This window comes from Elephantulus edwardii, unplaced genomic scaffold (assembly GCF_000299155.1).
Source record: "Elephantulus edwardii isolate Elephantulus edwardi_28Jun2011 unplaced genomic scaffold, EleEdw1.0 scaffold00223, whole genome shotgun sequence".
NCBI lineage: Eukaryota > Metazoa > Chordata > Mammalia > Macroscelidea > Macroscelididae > Elephantulus > Elephantulus edwardii.
Genome location: NW_006399973.1, coordinates 2,603,037 through 2,619,719, shown reverse-complemented (window position 1 = coordinate 2,619,719; position 16,683 = coordinate 2,603,037). Strand labels below are relative to the sequence as shown.

The window sequence follows — 16,683 nt, the reverse complement described above, 5'->3', positions numbered from 1 at the left end:
TGTTATGATCCACGCAGTCAAATGCCTTTGCATAATCAATGAAACACAGATAGACATTCTTCTGGTATTCTCTGCTTTCAGCTAAGATCAATCTAACATCAGCTACAATATCCCTAGTACCACGACCCCTTCTAAACCCAGCCTGGCCTTCTGGCAGTTCCCTGCTGATGGACTGTTCCAGTCGTTTTTGGATAATCTTCAGTAGAAACTTGCTTGCATGTGAAATCAATGAGATTGTTCTGTAGTTTCCACACTCAGTTGGGTCACCCTTCTTTGGAATGGGAACAAATATAGATCTCTTCAGAGGTACGTGATTCAAATCCACTAGATGTTCTGTTGGTGAAGGGGCAATCTCCTCCTGTGCCTGTCAGATCTGATTTGACAGCACACACACATAAAATAATAAAATTTTTAAAAAGAGTAAGAATCAGAAGCACTTAACCTAAGCTATCCTTTAAGGTACTGGTCCTCAAAGCAAGTCAGCCTTATCCTGTTATCAGCAATATCAGCCTTACTGGGGAACTTGCTAATAAAATGCAAACTCTCAGGTCTTACCTAAACGTATGGAATCAGAAATTTTGGAAACAGAGCTCAAAAAAGCTGTGACTCTCTAACAAACCCTCTAGGTGAGTCGTCCACAGTACTTTGTTCACGCTGTCAGAGGGGCCTAGTCTTTGGGAAAAGAAATCATTCTGGAAAAAGGAGAAGGTCAGAGACAGAGAGGGGGACCCTCAACCAGATGGACTGACACCGTGGCCCTGAGAACGAGCTTCACGCACACTGGAGATCATGATGGTGGCACTGCACTCAGAGATACTCCCTTCTAGAGCAAGGAGATCTAGTGGCACAGTGGTTACAGCATTTGGCTGCTAATCAAATGGCCAGCGGTTTGAACCCACTAAACGTCTCACAGAGAGTTAGAGGCTGGAACCCCACAGGGCTGCTATGAGTGGGAATTCGACTCATTAGTAGTAACTGGTGGCTTCCAGAGCAATGCTCAAGCTTTACGGTGCCTATTCATTACTAAAGTATATTATTAAAATGATTCAGCAGGTCTTAGGGAGACTAGTCTGAGGGGTGTTATGTGTTGGGCTGCTAATCAGAAGTTTGGTGGCTCGAACCCACCAGTGGTTCTGAGGGAGGATGATGGGCAGTCTGTTCCCTTAAACATTCACAGCCTTAGAAACCCAAGGGAGGATCTCCATGAGCCGGAATGGGCTTCCTGGCAGCGGAATTTAGGGAAGAGAGCCTGAAATTCTGCATTTCTAAGTTGATTCCAACATGCATATCCAAGGACTTTTTTTTTTTAGTGTAAGGCAGGCATTCCTAAGGCCCAAACCAAACAACCTATGCCCAAGCGCTTTGTAACCTGTGTTGTTGTTGTGTACCACTGAGTCAGCTGACCCTCTGGCGGATTTTCAGAGGGAGTTAATCGCAAGGGAGGAGACTGCCCATTCTCCTCTCACAGTGGATTGGAACCACGTGGCTTCCGGATTGCAGCGCAGCTTCTTGTTAGTAGGCCACCAATGCTCTCCTAGAATTTGAAATATACAGGTATTGATATGGTCTGTCAATATTCCAGCCTTTAAGGAAGGACTTATAAACAACCTAAAATTCCCAAGGAAAGGAGAGATTATTCAAGAATAATCTAGAACCTTGAATTTACCTATATAAAATCTGCTAGTAACTTTCTTCTGAGAGACTTGAGCTGAGCTCCTTTTTGCAGAGTTCATTATCAACAGGAGGAGAAAAGGGCGTGAAGCCACCACACCCCCACCTCTTCTGCACCATCCACCGATTCCAGCAATCAGGATCTCTCATGGGACCTGACAGAGGCTCATGTCTCTTTATTCTAAAGAATTTGAGTTTTCTTTCCAACATCAAATATGCCTTCTGGAATAATAAATACCCCCTCTTTTGTGCAGTCCATTTTCTCACACTCCTGTCACTTGTCTTCTGCCTTTATAGAAAGAGGAGGGGGAACCCCATTGTGGTTCCTCAGCACCACAGTCACAGTCACTGGTCAGGGCTTTCTATCACATCCCTGCTGCCTGGGATGCAGCAGAGCCCTCTACCGCCATTTACATCCTCTTTTGAGGGTTTTCACATAAAACTTCTCAACTATGGCTAAAGATTAAAAATCAAAGTTTAAGATCCCTTATATCACGGCAAGTTGAAAGTCGAATAATGAATTAGGAAGACCGAAGAAGAATTAACGCCTTTGAATTGTGAGGCTGGCAAAGACTATTGCACATACTAAGGACTGTCAAAAGAACAAATACATCTATCTGGGAGGAAGTGCAACCAGAAAGCTCCTTAAAGGCGAGGATGATGAAATGCTGTCTGACATACTTTGGGCACATTATTAAGAGAGGTCAGTCCTTGGAAAAGACATCATACTGGGAAAGGTACAGGGTCAGTGAAAAAGAAGATGACCCAGAGAGAGATGGACTGATGCAATGACTGTTAAGAGTGGTTCAAATAAAGCAGAGACTGTGAAGACGGCACAGGATATAGCAAGGCTCTTCGGGACTGCAGTGTACCGTCTTGCCTTATTTTTTTTTTTTAATTATTTTTGGGTGTGTGTACCATCAAATCGGATCTGACTGGTACAGGAGGAGATTAGCCCTCCTCCAGCAGAGCATCTGGTGGATTTGAACCATGTACCTCTGGGACTGCAGTGCAGCTTCTTGCCACTAGGCCACCAGAGCTCCTTTAAAGCAAGGTTCTGATCTGTTGTTCAGAAGGTCGCTATGAGTCCTACTCGATTGGAAGGCACCGAACAAGTACTGGTGATATTGTGGAGAAAATGCAACCAGGTTACTCCTTAGATGCAAGAAACTCTATCTCACATACTTTGGGAATGTTGTGAGGGGAGGCCACTCCTAAGCAAAAAACATCATGCTGGGAAAGGTGGAGGATCAGAGAAACGAAGACAGGCTTTCACAGTGATGGTAACATGTTGGAGATTGCGAGGAAGGCGCAGGGCAGGAGAGGTACAGATCTGTTGTTCACAGGGTCACTACAAGTCACAGTCGACTCAGTGGCACCTAACAACAGCATCATGGCAATTGCTCCTCTTAAACCCAGTAACTGAGAAAACACACTTTGATAACGAAAAACACACCCATTTTTAGTACACTGTTGCTTTCAAGTGGAGGTTGGGTGGCAGTGTGGTTAAGGCATTCTCTTGCTAACCAGAAGGCCAATGGCTGGAACCCATCAGTCACTCTGCAGGTGAAAAGATAAAGCAGTTTGCTACTGTAAAGATGTAATATCCTTTGAAATCCTACAGGGAGTTCTACCTTGTCCTACAAGGGTACCCATGAATCAAACTGATTTGATGGTTGTGGGAACATTTTCAAATGATTATCTTATAAAGCCTCTTACAGAGAGTTGAGGGCGCTCTGGTGTCTCAGTGATAAGAAATCGAGCTGTATATACAAAAGGTTTAAATCTAACAGCTGCTCCACAGGAGAAAGATGGCAATCTCCTCCCATGTGATTATCTGCCTCTAAAAACCCGCTGGACGGTCAGCTATGGGTTGGTTCTGACTCGAAGGTACACAACAATAAGAGCAATATAAATTTGAGGGAGCTCTGCTGGCTCAGCAGTAAGGAGCTGCTCTGCCAACCTATAGGCACTCAATTCAGATCCACCAGCTGCTCCCGGGGAGAAAGCTGGGCGATCTCTTTCCGTGTGATTTACTGCCTCTGAAAACCCACTGCAAGGTCAGCTATGAGTTGGCTCATATAGTTTTGCTAAAAGCATGTGCAAGGCGTTTGCCTCCAGACATTACAATCACGCTGTGTGTATGTAGACTGAAAGACACTTGTGACAGCCCACAGGGTCTCTGCCCCATCTCTACCTGTAAGGACCCAAGGTCTACAGGCTAGGAGTTACTGCTCCTCTACCTCCAGGGTCTACATTTCAGGGCTCTGTGGCACCTTATCTAGTGACCGTCACAGCACACACTGCATTACAACAAGAGTATCTGTGGGTCTCTCTCCTCAGACAATGCATTAGTAATTAGAGTTAATATTCTTTAGTTCTGGAGCGCTGTGATGAGTCGGAATCAACTCGATGATAGTGAATTTGAGGTTGTTTTAGGTCTGTGTTCCCTTCTGGTTATGATGTCTTTTAACTATGATCACTTGTGTAAGACCGCCCCCATATATGTAAATGTTGCTCGGTGGAACTGGCAGGTTCCTCTTTCAGTGTGAGTGAGATGGAATTCCTCAGTAGCAGGGCCATTCCCGAATGTCACACTGGACTCCATCCTCAGCTCATTCCCTGCTTGCTGACTCTCATTTGACATTGATCTTCAACTATGGCAGGATATACACCCTGGGTATATATTTTGAGGAGCAATTCTCTGAAACCAAGAGCAGAGATTACATATCTGCAATTAACCTTTCAGAATGCAGCCTTACATTAATAACCCACTTCTTGGCATAGAAGCAGCTCTTGGAAAATCTTTTCAGGATTTTCAAATCGATCTGGTAAAAGCAGAGTCCCAAACTGAGCTGCCTTTATAACGGGTTTAATGTCCCACGTTAGATTTTGGGAGATGCCTTGTTTCCCCCTTTATCCTGTATAACTGCAGTGAAAACTTCCTGAAGGTGAGAATCTCACTCATTAGTAAGAAAAATCTCACTTTATCCTAAGTTGGACTCTCTTTGGAGATGTTCCAACTGCTTTGTAAACATTCTTTCATGTCACAAAGTAGGTAGGTGGTAATTATTTGGTCTTTTGGACAAAGAGTAGAATTGAGAGTCTTAGCCATATAGAAATGGAAATGTTGTTTAAATGCCTGAGGAAAAGAAAAAAAAAAAAAAAAGCAAGGCTTTCATAAGAAGAGACAGGGCAGATGTGACCAAAAATAGGACCAAGAATGGTATACAAAATACCACAAGAGGCGAAGTCTCCTACAATCAGCTCACAACAACAGAAGCTGCCACCATGCATGTCTATGGCTGGACCTTCAGCACTGGCAGAGGCCTGGGAAATCAGGCATGGCGAAAGCTAATTTTAGTGCAAATGAGAGATTTTCTCTCTCTCTTTCTCTCTCTCTGATCTTTGCTGGGAAATAGGATCAACATTCCTAACATCATAAAGAAAAAGCTTACACTAAATTAGGATACATGTACTTAAAAACTATTATCACACTGGTTTTAATAAACTAGCATATTATATTATAACTATGTCCTATCTGTGCTGGGGTTTTATTTCACAAAATAATTCTTATTAATTTGAGCTTACTTATGGTGTGGTAAGGTGGGCAGGATTTTACTGCCCTTGTTTTAAGGTGAGGAAACAAAGTTGTTATAGGCTTCCCTCCAATCCGTGTTCTCCTTACACCAGACATTCCCCTACGCTGTCTTCCCTTCTGCTCTCTACCCACTCTCCACCAAGCAATTGACAAGAAGCTTCGATTTCTTTAAAAACCACAGTGGGGACACGATAGGTTCGGAGTTCTGATTCTGAGACTTGGAATTTGAATTCCAACTCTATCCCTTTAAGTCATCCTGGGATAAGACACATTGTGTGTGTGTGTGTGTGTGTGTGTGTGTGTGTGTGTGTGTGTTCCAAATTTGTCTCTGAAATGAAAGTAACGAAGTCTACCTTACACCAGTGTTATGAAGATTCAAATCGTATGTCCTCCGCGCCTAGCCTGGTACTTACCACACTGCAGGTGCTCACAGAATCTTGGCCACTGATATCTACACTTTGCTATAGAAAGCTAGAGAGCACCTAGAACTTGAAGTGGTTTTTGGGGTGCTGAAACTAACAAAGCCACGTACCAATCACAATGACCAGGCCCTACTTTACTTCTAGAAAATCAGGGAAATAAAGCCTGCTATCATTTAACTGCACAGCTGTCCACATAACAGTGTCATTTATTCAGGATTCCACTACCGGGAAAACCACAGATGGGTTGGTCAGATCCTAGAGCAAACATCCAAAAAGCTGTCAAGGACTCTTGTTCCTGTTAAGGGAGACAGTTCCTCCTTATACCCTCCAAAATTTCTGTTATGTAATCCACAAAGTGGGGATAACATTGATTTATGTTATGGGATCATTACAAGGATTGTTGTTGTTGTTGTTTGGTGCCATCAAGTCGTAGACGACTCATAGCGACCCTATGAATGCACGGCCTGAGCACTGTTCGTACATAGAGTTTCTGGAGGTAAGCCATTTCGGAAGTGGATGCCGCTCCTGCTTCCAGGCTTGTTTTACAAGGATTAGATAACCCAAAATGTGTGAAACCAACTGGCTATCATCTACACACAAAGTCATGAATAGCATTATCATCTCCACTTTACAGATGAGAAAATCAGGTCTAGAGTTTAGTAGAATAAAGAGAAAACAGGTTATTACTGGAGTGTCAAGGGACAGGACCCAGAGCCCCTTTCACATCTGTTTCCTGTTGGTGATAGCTGCAGAAATCCATGTATGGAAACCAGAACTGCTCTATGGGGTTGCCAAGGCAGTGATCTTTCATAAGCTTGTCTCTCAAGGTGCTTCTGGATGGGTTTGAACCACCAATCTTCTGGCTAGTGGATCAAGCACTTACCTATTTGATTTATCCTCTGCTTGTTTAGAAGAGGCAGACTGGCTGCCTTCCAGGCCTCCTGCTCTGCAGTGCTCCTGGGATTCCCCTTTGTCACCCTATGGGGATTCCCCTTCACTTCTGGAAGGAGGTGGATCCTGTTTCTGGCCTTTCACACTTCCCTCTTCCCCCCTTGCCCCCCCTCCACCCCCGACCTCTTCACTCTGCATGTTTTAGGGAACTAACACGTAGGAGTAAAATTTTTGAGCCTTGAATGTCTGAAAACAGCATTAATTCTACTGCTTCTATATATAATCTGAGGAAGAGAACTCTCTTCCTCGGAATTTTGAAAGCATTGTCCTATGCCTGAGAGTTTCCTGTCATTGTTGCGAAGTCCAATGGTGTGCTGGTTCGTCATCTTCTATCTCCTTTCTGGAAACTTCTAAGATCTTTTGAAATTTTCACAGTGATGCACTTTTTTTTTTTCTCTTTGTTTTGTTTTGTTTTTTTTTTTTACAGTGATGCACTTTGATGTGAGTCTTTTCTCCTTTTTGTGCTGGACGTTCATTGGCTTTTTCATCTGAGATTTGCCTCAATGGTGATTAATTTTATAAACCATAATAAATGGAAATTATTGTATGAAACACAATGTGAACGAAGGATAGTATGAAACACAATGTATATGAACTATGTATGCTAACCAATATAAAACAAAAATTAAAAACAAACATCTGGGGCTTACATTCCTGTTTAGAAATGTTCTCTTGCATTGTTACATAGGTGATGTCTACCTCCCCTCCATTTTTCCTTTTTTTTTGAAACGCCTGTCAGGTGGATTTAGGGCCTTAAGGATTAATATCAAAGTTTTGTCTACTATCTGATTCCTACTTTTTGGTCCTTTTGTCCTATTTTCTGAGAGATTTCTTTTATTCTAAACCTCTTAATAGAATTTTAAAATGTTCCCTTTTTTTTACTAATTGTCTTCTACCTATCTCTTATCTTTAAAGATAAAATGCATCTTACTCTTCTTGGATGGATACATCTTTTTCCTATTCTCTCAGGAATTAAATATTGGTGGTTTCTTTGGTTTGGTCTCTCCCTGCTCCATCATTATCTTCTCTTCTCTGCATTGTCTCTATTTCATCCAAGCTTTGTTTTGTTTATTTCTGTTTATTTTAGTCTCTTTCATTCTGTCTATTTGTATTTACAAGTGAGGAGATGACCAGTAGCTCTGCAGACTTGGAAGGAGCGTAGCAGCTCATGGGCTTTACCACCAAGGAGCAGGCAGCAAAGCAAAGTTTTCTCACTGGAAGAACCTCTTCTGTCAGCTTGTATACATCTCCCCCAGGAGCAATCCATTTCTCCAGTTAAAAATGTCATTAAGTTAAATTAAGATAATATAAAATCTTCCCACATTTTCTGACTTGGTGGTAGGACCCCAATATTCATGTCTGTCGATATTTAGGGAACAGGGCTAAGAAAGGGGTCTAAGGTTTCATTCAGTATGTAAGTTTTCATGTTCTGGGCAGTAATGAAAGATGACTTTGATCAAAGTGATAAAACTTTAGGGTCAAATTCAATCAGGCAAAAACAAGCATAGCAAGAGTTTCTGAGCTTTAAATGTTTTTAAAGAATGATGAGCTATTTTATCATTCACTATCAGCTTACTGGTAGGAGAAATAAAAAAGAAGCTGCTGTTTGTGACCCACATAGAAACCCTTATTGCGTGCTTGACCCAGCATCTGTGACTGTCAGGAGAAATGGGGGCAAACAGGAAAGAGGTGCCAGGAAAAGCTCTGCTTGTGAAATGAATCAGCTGGGCAGGTTCACAAACTGCCCTTTGAGGGATCCCACTTCTTCCAAATTCTGGTACCACAAGGACAGCAGAGAGCTGCCAATCACAAGAAAGAACTCGATTCACCCGGCATTACTAGGCAACTACCACAGGCAATAAACACCAACTCCATATTCCACTTGTTTAAAAATAAGACTTGCTTCTTTCAGCCCTGCTTTTTTTTTTTTTAAAGTTCTACATTTGGAAGCATAAAAGGCCTTTAAATATTCACGGTAATTTCTGTGCTTTGATTACACGTTACCTTACTGTGTAAGGTGAGCCTGAAACATATTTATTAAATATTTGAAGTCTAAAGGCCTCCTATAATTACCAGAAACGGAGATTATTCTACACAGTGTAGCAACTACTAAATACCAAAGCCAGGATTGCCTTAAATTTATCCATTTTTTTTCACAGCCACACACAGATGAAATGCCAACTTGAAGTCTGAAAGTCTTATTAGAGAGAAAAATCACAATTTAATTTTTTTAACTCAAAAGTGGAAAAATATGTCTAGAAAACATACTTCCTGCAGGTACTATGTGAACTATGAAACAGTTTCTTTCTAGTTTATTAAACAAATATTCATTATCTTCCATTGAGCTACTTCTTCATGTAAAGCAAAACTGCAGGCTACACACTTGAACACTTACCAGGTTTTTGAAAAGGGCCGTCAATTCCTTTGTAAACACTGAGAACTTCAGGAACGCACTTCCTAAGTCTGGGTCATCTCTGCACACACAGTTGCCACCAAACTTCTCCAGTGCTTGGGTGTACTGCTCTTCATTCTCCACATGAGCTACAACAGCAGCATGAGATGCACTGTTAATGCACAGGGCAAACACTTGACTCCCACAGCCCACCATGTGTCCCTTAGTTGTGAATAAAATCTAACACATTAGCAGAATACAAATCTGAGAAAAGTCAAATAGAAATAATTTTGCTATCTAAAAAGAACCCTTTGGGCCAGCAATAGATACTGAAGGAAAAGCCTGCATTAAGTTTTCAACACATCAGGTGAGACCCCAAGGATATGCCAATGCATCCAGACCTTCTATGACTTCTCATTTGCTTAACTGATAGCAGAAATCACAAGTCAACAGACTCAAGCCTTGTCCAGAATCTCTTCTCCAGCCTGGCGCCTGTTACACTAATTGCTGGCCATAGGCCACAGCTTTCTCTTTCCAAAACAGGAACAACCGTAGCCCTCACAGCACAGGCCAGGGCAGGAAAGGGCAAGTGAGTAGGTCCATATGCACGATACGTCCTCGGCTCTCAACCACCTGATTCCATGCATTCTAGACTCATCTTTCCTCTGGGAAGCCTTCCAAGGCTCCACCCAGTGTCCTGAGCCTGTGGGTTTGGCACCTCTCCTACCCTAGCACTTAGTTATATCAGACTGAAATTGTCTGGTACATGTGTTCCTGAGTATATCAGAAGCTCTTTGTGGACACCAGTTACCAAGTGCCACTGAGTCAGTTCCTACTATTGATAACCCCATGTGTGCAGAACAGAACTTTGTTCTATTGGGTTTTCAAGGCTGTTCTTCTGAGGTGCCTCTGAAGGTGTCTGAACTATCAAATTTAGCTCTAGAGGCCTAGTGGTAAGAAGTTGTACTGCAATTCTGAAGACCTGTATTTGAAGGATGGGCAATCTCCTCCTATGTGCTTAACTGCCTCTGAAAACCCACTGGAGGGTCAACTATGGGTCGGTTCTGACTCGACAGCACACAAAAATGACAACAGTAAACCATGTGAAGTATTTAACCTAGGGATTTGTCTTACAGAGTAGGGATTAAGTTTTACTCATATGTGTGCCTAAAATTAAGATATATACAACACAAGCTACTTGAACAGTAATGGAGTCATCATCTGGTGGTTATCTGAGGACATTTTTATTGTCATGAGGCCTCAAAGCAGCGCCTAAAATAGTGAATACCTGGATTCCAGGTTCCTATCTCAGTGGTTCTCATTTCCTGTTGGATAACAAAATGATACAGCAATCTTTAACTATTGAAGCCAGAGAGTCTCCTATCAGACCTGTCATAATGAAACGAAGGATAAGGAACACAGGTAATTCTGATAGATTATTGGAGTAAAATAGATTTCTCCACCGCCAGGTCAAGAGTTCTCAAATGAATTCAGCCTATCTGTAAGAAAACAATTTCTGTTTCCATGGATACCAGTTTTTAACTTGATTTCAATTAGAAATCTAGCACAACTACTTCACAGGCATGCCAAGGCAGACAGATAGAAGCTTCTGAGGAGAGGCGTCCATGAGGAGAGCTCTAGGAAAGCAAGCGCTGGTGCTGCACAGCTCCCCCAGAGAAAACAGATCCCGAAAATCTCCTTGTAGGAGCAAAAATTCTTCCTCAGAAAAGCAGAGCAGTGTCATTAAAGGCCAATGTCTGTGTTGGGTCTGACAAATGGGGCAAATAATGGAAGGTTTGTTTCTGGAGGGCAAGCTTCGACCATGGATCTGATGATCTCTGTGACCCATGGACGCTGCACCCACCCAAGCACCAGGGAATTCCTTTGCCCTTGACCTCCAGTGGCATCTGGGTGCTGCAGGGGATTCCAATGTGGATCTAGGAAACACATGAGAAATTACATTGTTTGAGTGCTTTTAAGTGGAAGGGGAAAAGGCTTGAGTGTTCTGGATAAATTAAATGTATTTCTGAGACTGTAATGCAATAAAAAGGACAGAAATACAAGTGCACTTTCTCTCTCTCTCACACACACACACAAACACACACAGAGAGAGAGAGAGAGAGAGAGGCAGCTCCTGAAGATTATGTTTGGCAGAGAGAACAGAGTCCTCACAGGATGTAGGGCCCAGTCTTGTTTCTGTATATATCATATATCTGTATGATCTTTGGAAGTTATCTACTCTCAGTGAGCCTTACTGTCTTAACAGCATGAAGGATAAAGACCTGTTAGGAGATTCTCATAGGATTAAGGGAAGGATCAAAGAATAAGGTAAGGACATTCAGTTCTCTCAAAGCAAAACAGAAGTACAAGCAGCAACCGCTATCACTGATAGGAGCACAAACAAGTTTCTTTAAACTACAACTTTGCAAGCTATGTATTCTCATCCAGCATAAAATTAAGGCTCAGAGGGATCAGTAATGAGTGCAGTTTCAAATCCAAGAGTGTCTGATTTCCTTCTCCTCTACTACACTAGTGCTTATTTCATAGCTAAGAGTAGCTTATCTTGGCAAACAAAAAGTACCTAATTTTTAGATTTTGTAAAAAAATCCCATTGTTCAGATAGATCAATATTTCTTTTTCTGTAGCTTTATTTATAATTCTAGAAGATGAGGTACACGTGGAAGAACAGTTCTTTTCAGACCACAGCTTTTAAAAAACTGGTGGTCAAGACACAGACAACTCTAGCCTGGTTTGTAGAAGGAAGCTATCTTCGTTACCTGGTGCTGCTGTAACAGAATGACTATAACAGAATGGCTTTCATGAATAAAGTTCATTTTCCCAAAGTGGAGTGAGCTGTGAGAAGTCCAAATCCAGGGAGGCTTTCTACTGGTTCTAGAAAAAGACCCTTTTCCTTTCTGAGCTTCGGCTCCCAGGCAATCTTCATGTGCTTTGACACGTGTGCCCTTCCATCTCTTCCTCTTGCTCAATTTCATTTACATCTCAACAATTCTGTCATTTGATCTCTGGGATTGTTTATATCACTACGACCACATTATCCAACCTTCAATCTTTGTTTTCAACTTTTGCATTTCAATCTCTAAATCAATGCATCTTGACTGCCTGTCTGATTTCAGACTGTAGAAGTTAGTAAAAATCTCCCCCTCCCTGATACTTAGCATTAGTCACTGGTGAGTAAGTCTGAACAACAGTCACATTAATTCCCTTATCAGTATATGGATATTATTCTATAACTTACAGCACTGCATTCAGAAGAGATTCTGAAATATTCTTTTTGATGATGAATGTGATAGCATTCCTCTTCAGCTGGTCAATTCTGGCATAGTAGACCATATGCCCAACCTAAAATGATCAATACTAGTCTATTTCAGCCCATAATGCCTAGGGTGTTGACCTTCATGATTCTATTTCATTTTCTACCTATTCAGCACATACACTGGAAATATCTTCAACACATTAGCAAGCAAGGAAGCAAATTTGAAGACCAAGGTGCACCTAACACAAGCCATGGCATTTTCAAGTGCCTTGTATGCATGTGAAAACTGGGCAAAGAACTGATGTCTTTGAACTATGATGGCTGACACACACAAAAAAAATAATAAATATGTCACAGATTGATAGAAGAACAAAGAAATCTGTCTTGGAAGAAAGGCAGTCAGAGTGAGCCTTAGAAGTGAGGACTGTTGTTAAGCGCCATCGAGCTGACCACAACTCATGGTGACCTGATGAACAATCAATCTGAAACCCGCCCTATCCTGTTTCATCCTCATCGTCTCTGACACTCCAGTCCACTGTTACAATCACTGTGTCGATGCATCCGGTTGAGGGTCTTACCCTCCTTTGCTGACCCTCCACTTTTCCAAGCATGGTGTTCTTTTCCAAGGCCTGGTTCTTCCTACTGAGAACAGTGAGCCTTCATCTCGCATACTTTGGACATGCTACCAGAAGGAAGCAGAATCTGGAGAAAGGAAACCATGCTTGGGAAAGCAGAGTGCCAGCGACGGAGAAGATCATCTTCAAAGAAAGGGACTGACACAGGGGCAACAACTATGGGGTCAAACATAACATTGACTGTGTTGAATGGCAAAAGCCAGGGCAGTGTTTCATTCTGTTGTTCAAAGGGTCATTATGATCCTACTCAATGGCACCTAACAACAGCAGATATCATAAGAGATTGACTCAAGACATGTTGTTTGTTGTTGTTATGTGCCGTCGAGTCGCTTGCGACTCATAGCAACCCTATGTACAACAGTCCTAAACTCTGCTCTGTCCTGTGCCAATCGCACTGTCTCTGACACTCCCATCCCGATTATCCCAGTCACTGAATCAATCCACCTCAAAGACATACTGTATATTAATCAAGTCTCATTAACATACCAGAATAGTCATAAATAAAATCATAAGCATTAGTATTTAAAATATATTCCAGGCAATACAGTTCAATGCATAACAGGAGGTGACAGCCATAAGCAGATGTCTGGTGCTGATACCATTCAGCTGGGTTATAGAAACAGAGGAACGCAGACTCCACACTTCTGCATTTCCCTTTGCTCTGCTCACTGGGCCATCAGGCTTCCCAGTGACACTAACTGAGAGGTACTCTGGCTCTGATGGTTTCCTTCATGGTGAGGACTGAGATGCTGTGAATGCAGAAGTCCAATATGGACTCACAAGAGACCTGGGACTTCACAGAAACACCACAGTCCACATATTTCCTCTACATGAACACTCAAAGGGAAGGGGAAGGGGAGGAACATTAAATGGTCCTTCTTATTGTGACCATGTTGGAACCATGAAAGAAGAGACAGAGAATTGTCCAGTCTTGCCATCTCCATGATGCCTTGTGGATCAGACTGCTATAGGAGTTACAGGATATTCACCGATTGAATTTTGGAAGCAAATTGTGAGTCCTTCTCTCTAGTCTGTCTCAAAACTCAAACTCATTGCTGGGCTTCTGAGGCTGTAAATCACAACAGGAAGTGATTGTCCATCTTCCGTTTCCCTCAGAAGAGCTGTTAGTGGATTCAAATCACCAAAGACTCTTAGCCTTTAGGTCAGCTGCACAATTTCCAATGGACTACACCAGTACGAGAAATGCCTTTTGTTAGATGCCATCGAGTCGAGTATGACTCATAACAACCATATGAACAGCTGCTCTGATCCTTGTCATATTCTGCACGCCTTCACCATCTCTGACACTAGAGCCCCTTGTTGCACGCACTGTGTCAACCCATCTTGTTGGGGATCTTCCTCTTTTTCATTGATTGTCCATCTTTCCAAGCATGGTATCACTTCCCAAGGAAAAGCCTCGCCTAACTAAATGTCCAAACTATGAGAGATATCTTTGCATCCAAGAAGCACTCTGGATGTACTTTTCCCAAGATGTATCTGTTCTTTGGAAGTCCATGGGATATTCAGGACTCTTCTCCAACACGACAACTCAAAGGCATCAATTCTTCTTCTGTCATCCTTATTCACTGCCCACATCTCTAATGCACAGCAGGTAACTGAGATGACTATAGCATGAATCAGGTTCACCTTAGTCTTCAAACTGACATCATTGCTCGTCAGCATTTTGGAGAGGTCCCTGATAGTGGACTTTCTCAGTGCAATAAGTCTCCTGATTTCCTGTTTGCTAGTACCAAGTGTGCTGAATGTTGATCCCTTTAAATCTTCTGTTCAACTTAGCTTTGAGTTCCCGATTATGATCTCTATTTTCTCACGAATAAAGGAATTTTCATAAGGGTTAAGAAATATGTTCAAGAACTCAGAATTGCAAAAGTCTACTGTCAAGGATCTCTCCAGAGTGCTAAAGAGCCATGATATCAGACTAGAGATTTGGGTGGACCTGATGCAGGCCATACTCTTCTCAAATGCTTGCTATATATCAGAAAACTGTAAAATGACTAAGGATGATAGAAGAAGAACTGATACCTTTGAGTTGTGGTGGTGAAGAAGAGTATTGAACATACCATTGACTGCCAAGAGAACAAACAGCTCTGTGCTGGAGAGGGTGAAACCAGGCTGCTCCTAGGAGGAAAGGATTTTTAACCTCTGGCTCACATTCTTTGGTCATGTTGCCAGGAGGAATCAGTCCTTGGAGAAGGACATCATCCTTGGAGGGGTGGAGGGACAGTGCCGAAGAGGAAGACTCTGGATGAGATGGGTTGACACAGTGACTGTGACAATGGGGTCTGGTGTGTCGGAGATGGTGAGGTTGGCTCAGGATAGGACAAGGTTCAGAGCCGTTGTTCACTAGGTCACTATGAGTCATAGTCAACTTGGTGGCACATAATAACAAAGCAGAATCTGAGCCAGGAGTCAATCCACGTTCTAGTCATTATGCATACTGCCACTCAGCCTGTGATAACCTCCAGGAAGAGGAATCAACCTTCCTTTCATTGGCAGTCTATCAAGATCAATTAGGGGAAGCACACAATCACAGCTTCTTGTTCCAGCACCAAGAAATCTGAAAGCTCAACTCATTGCCATTGAGTCAGAACCAATTCATAGCTGACCCTCTACTGAGATATCTGATATTGTAAACCACATGAGAGGAGATTGCTCATCTTTCTCCTGGGCAACTGCGGATGGATTTGAACCACCAGAGAGGGGCTGCCTTTGGGTCAGCAGCACAACTTTCTACCAACTAAGAGAGAGCTCCACAAATCCCTCCTTTTATGTGCCTCAATTTACTATCTGATACAAGTTACTTGGGCTTTAATTCTTCATTATCAGTCTTCAAAATAACACATAGAACACAAATAACCTCCAATAGTCATCAATGAAGGTTTCTTTCTTTTTATTTTCATTAGTAGGATGATGAGCTCAAAATATTTTATCCACCTCACTCATTAATATCTTCTGAAACGCATACTGCCCTGTCTTTAGTTAGTAAAAGCCTCTTCATGCTGGTCTAGTTGGGGTTTGTAAACATAGTTCTCAGCCTGCAAATGAATATTTGAAGTTTCTTGATAAAACCCAAGTCCTCCTGGTCTTCTCCGTCTTTCCGTAACACATAGTATGGTGTCCCACAGTATATGCAATAAACCCTCTATAAATACATATTATCAGATTGACCTACTGTTCTAAATTTCGCGAACGAAGTCTGAGGTTTTCCTACTACAGAACAGAAAATAGTTGAGTGCCATACTTTTCTTTTGCCAAGAGCAAACTTAAAAATAGGAATGTAAAAGAAATAGCTTGGGAATAAAGTTTCTGGAAACAACCCAAACTGCATCTATCAGTTTTTATTTACAGAATTGCACAAGCTATTTTAGAAAGATCTCCCTCTCTCACTTCCCCCTTGTTCAAATATCTCTAAACTTGGTTCTTATTAATAATGATCCAGATGCAAGAATCATAATCTGGAAGGAGTCTTGGAAAATAAGAATCAAAGTCATCAAAAAAGAATCACAAGATGAAGATGCGATGCTATTTCTTGACAATTCAAATCTCACACTCTTCCCATTCCCCTACACATCACTACATGCACAGGAGGCTGCACTTCCCACCAATCTATTCAAACTATCATAGAAAATTGTATAAGGAGGCCAGCAAGCCAGCATGCATACTAAGTTTAGAAGTAAAGCCTTTTATTTTGTTTGTTCCTAAAAGCCTTTTTTTTT

General features: G+C 42.0%; 1 protein-coding gene across 2 annotated transcripts in view; it reads right to left on the bottom strand.

Moving 5' to 3' along the window:
* ASAP2 (ArfGAP with SH3 domain, ankyrin repeat and PH domain 2) overlaps positions 1 to 16,683 on the bottom strand; it is a 304,618-nt gene that overhangs the window by 122,145 nt on the left and 165,790 nt on the right. For both annotated transcript variants that reach the window (XM_006898199.1, XM_006898198.1), the window contains exon 3: positions 9,041 to 9,186. In XM_006898199.1, coding sequence (XP_006898261.1) covers positions 9,041 to 9,186 — 146 coding nt within the window. The remainder of the gene's footprint in view (positions 1 to 9,040; positions 9,187 to 16,683) is intronic.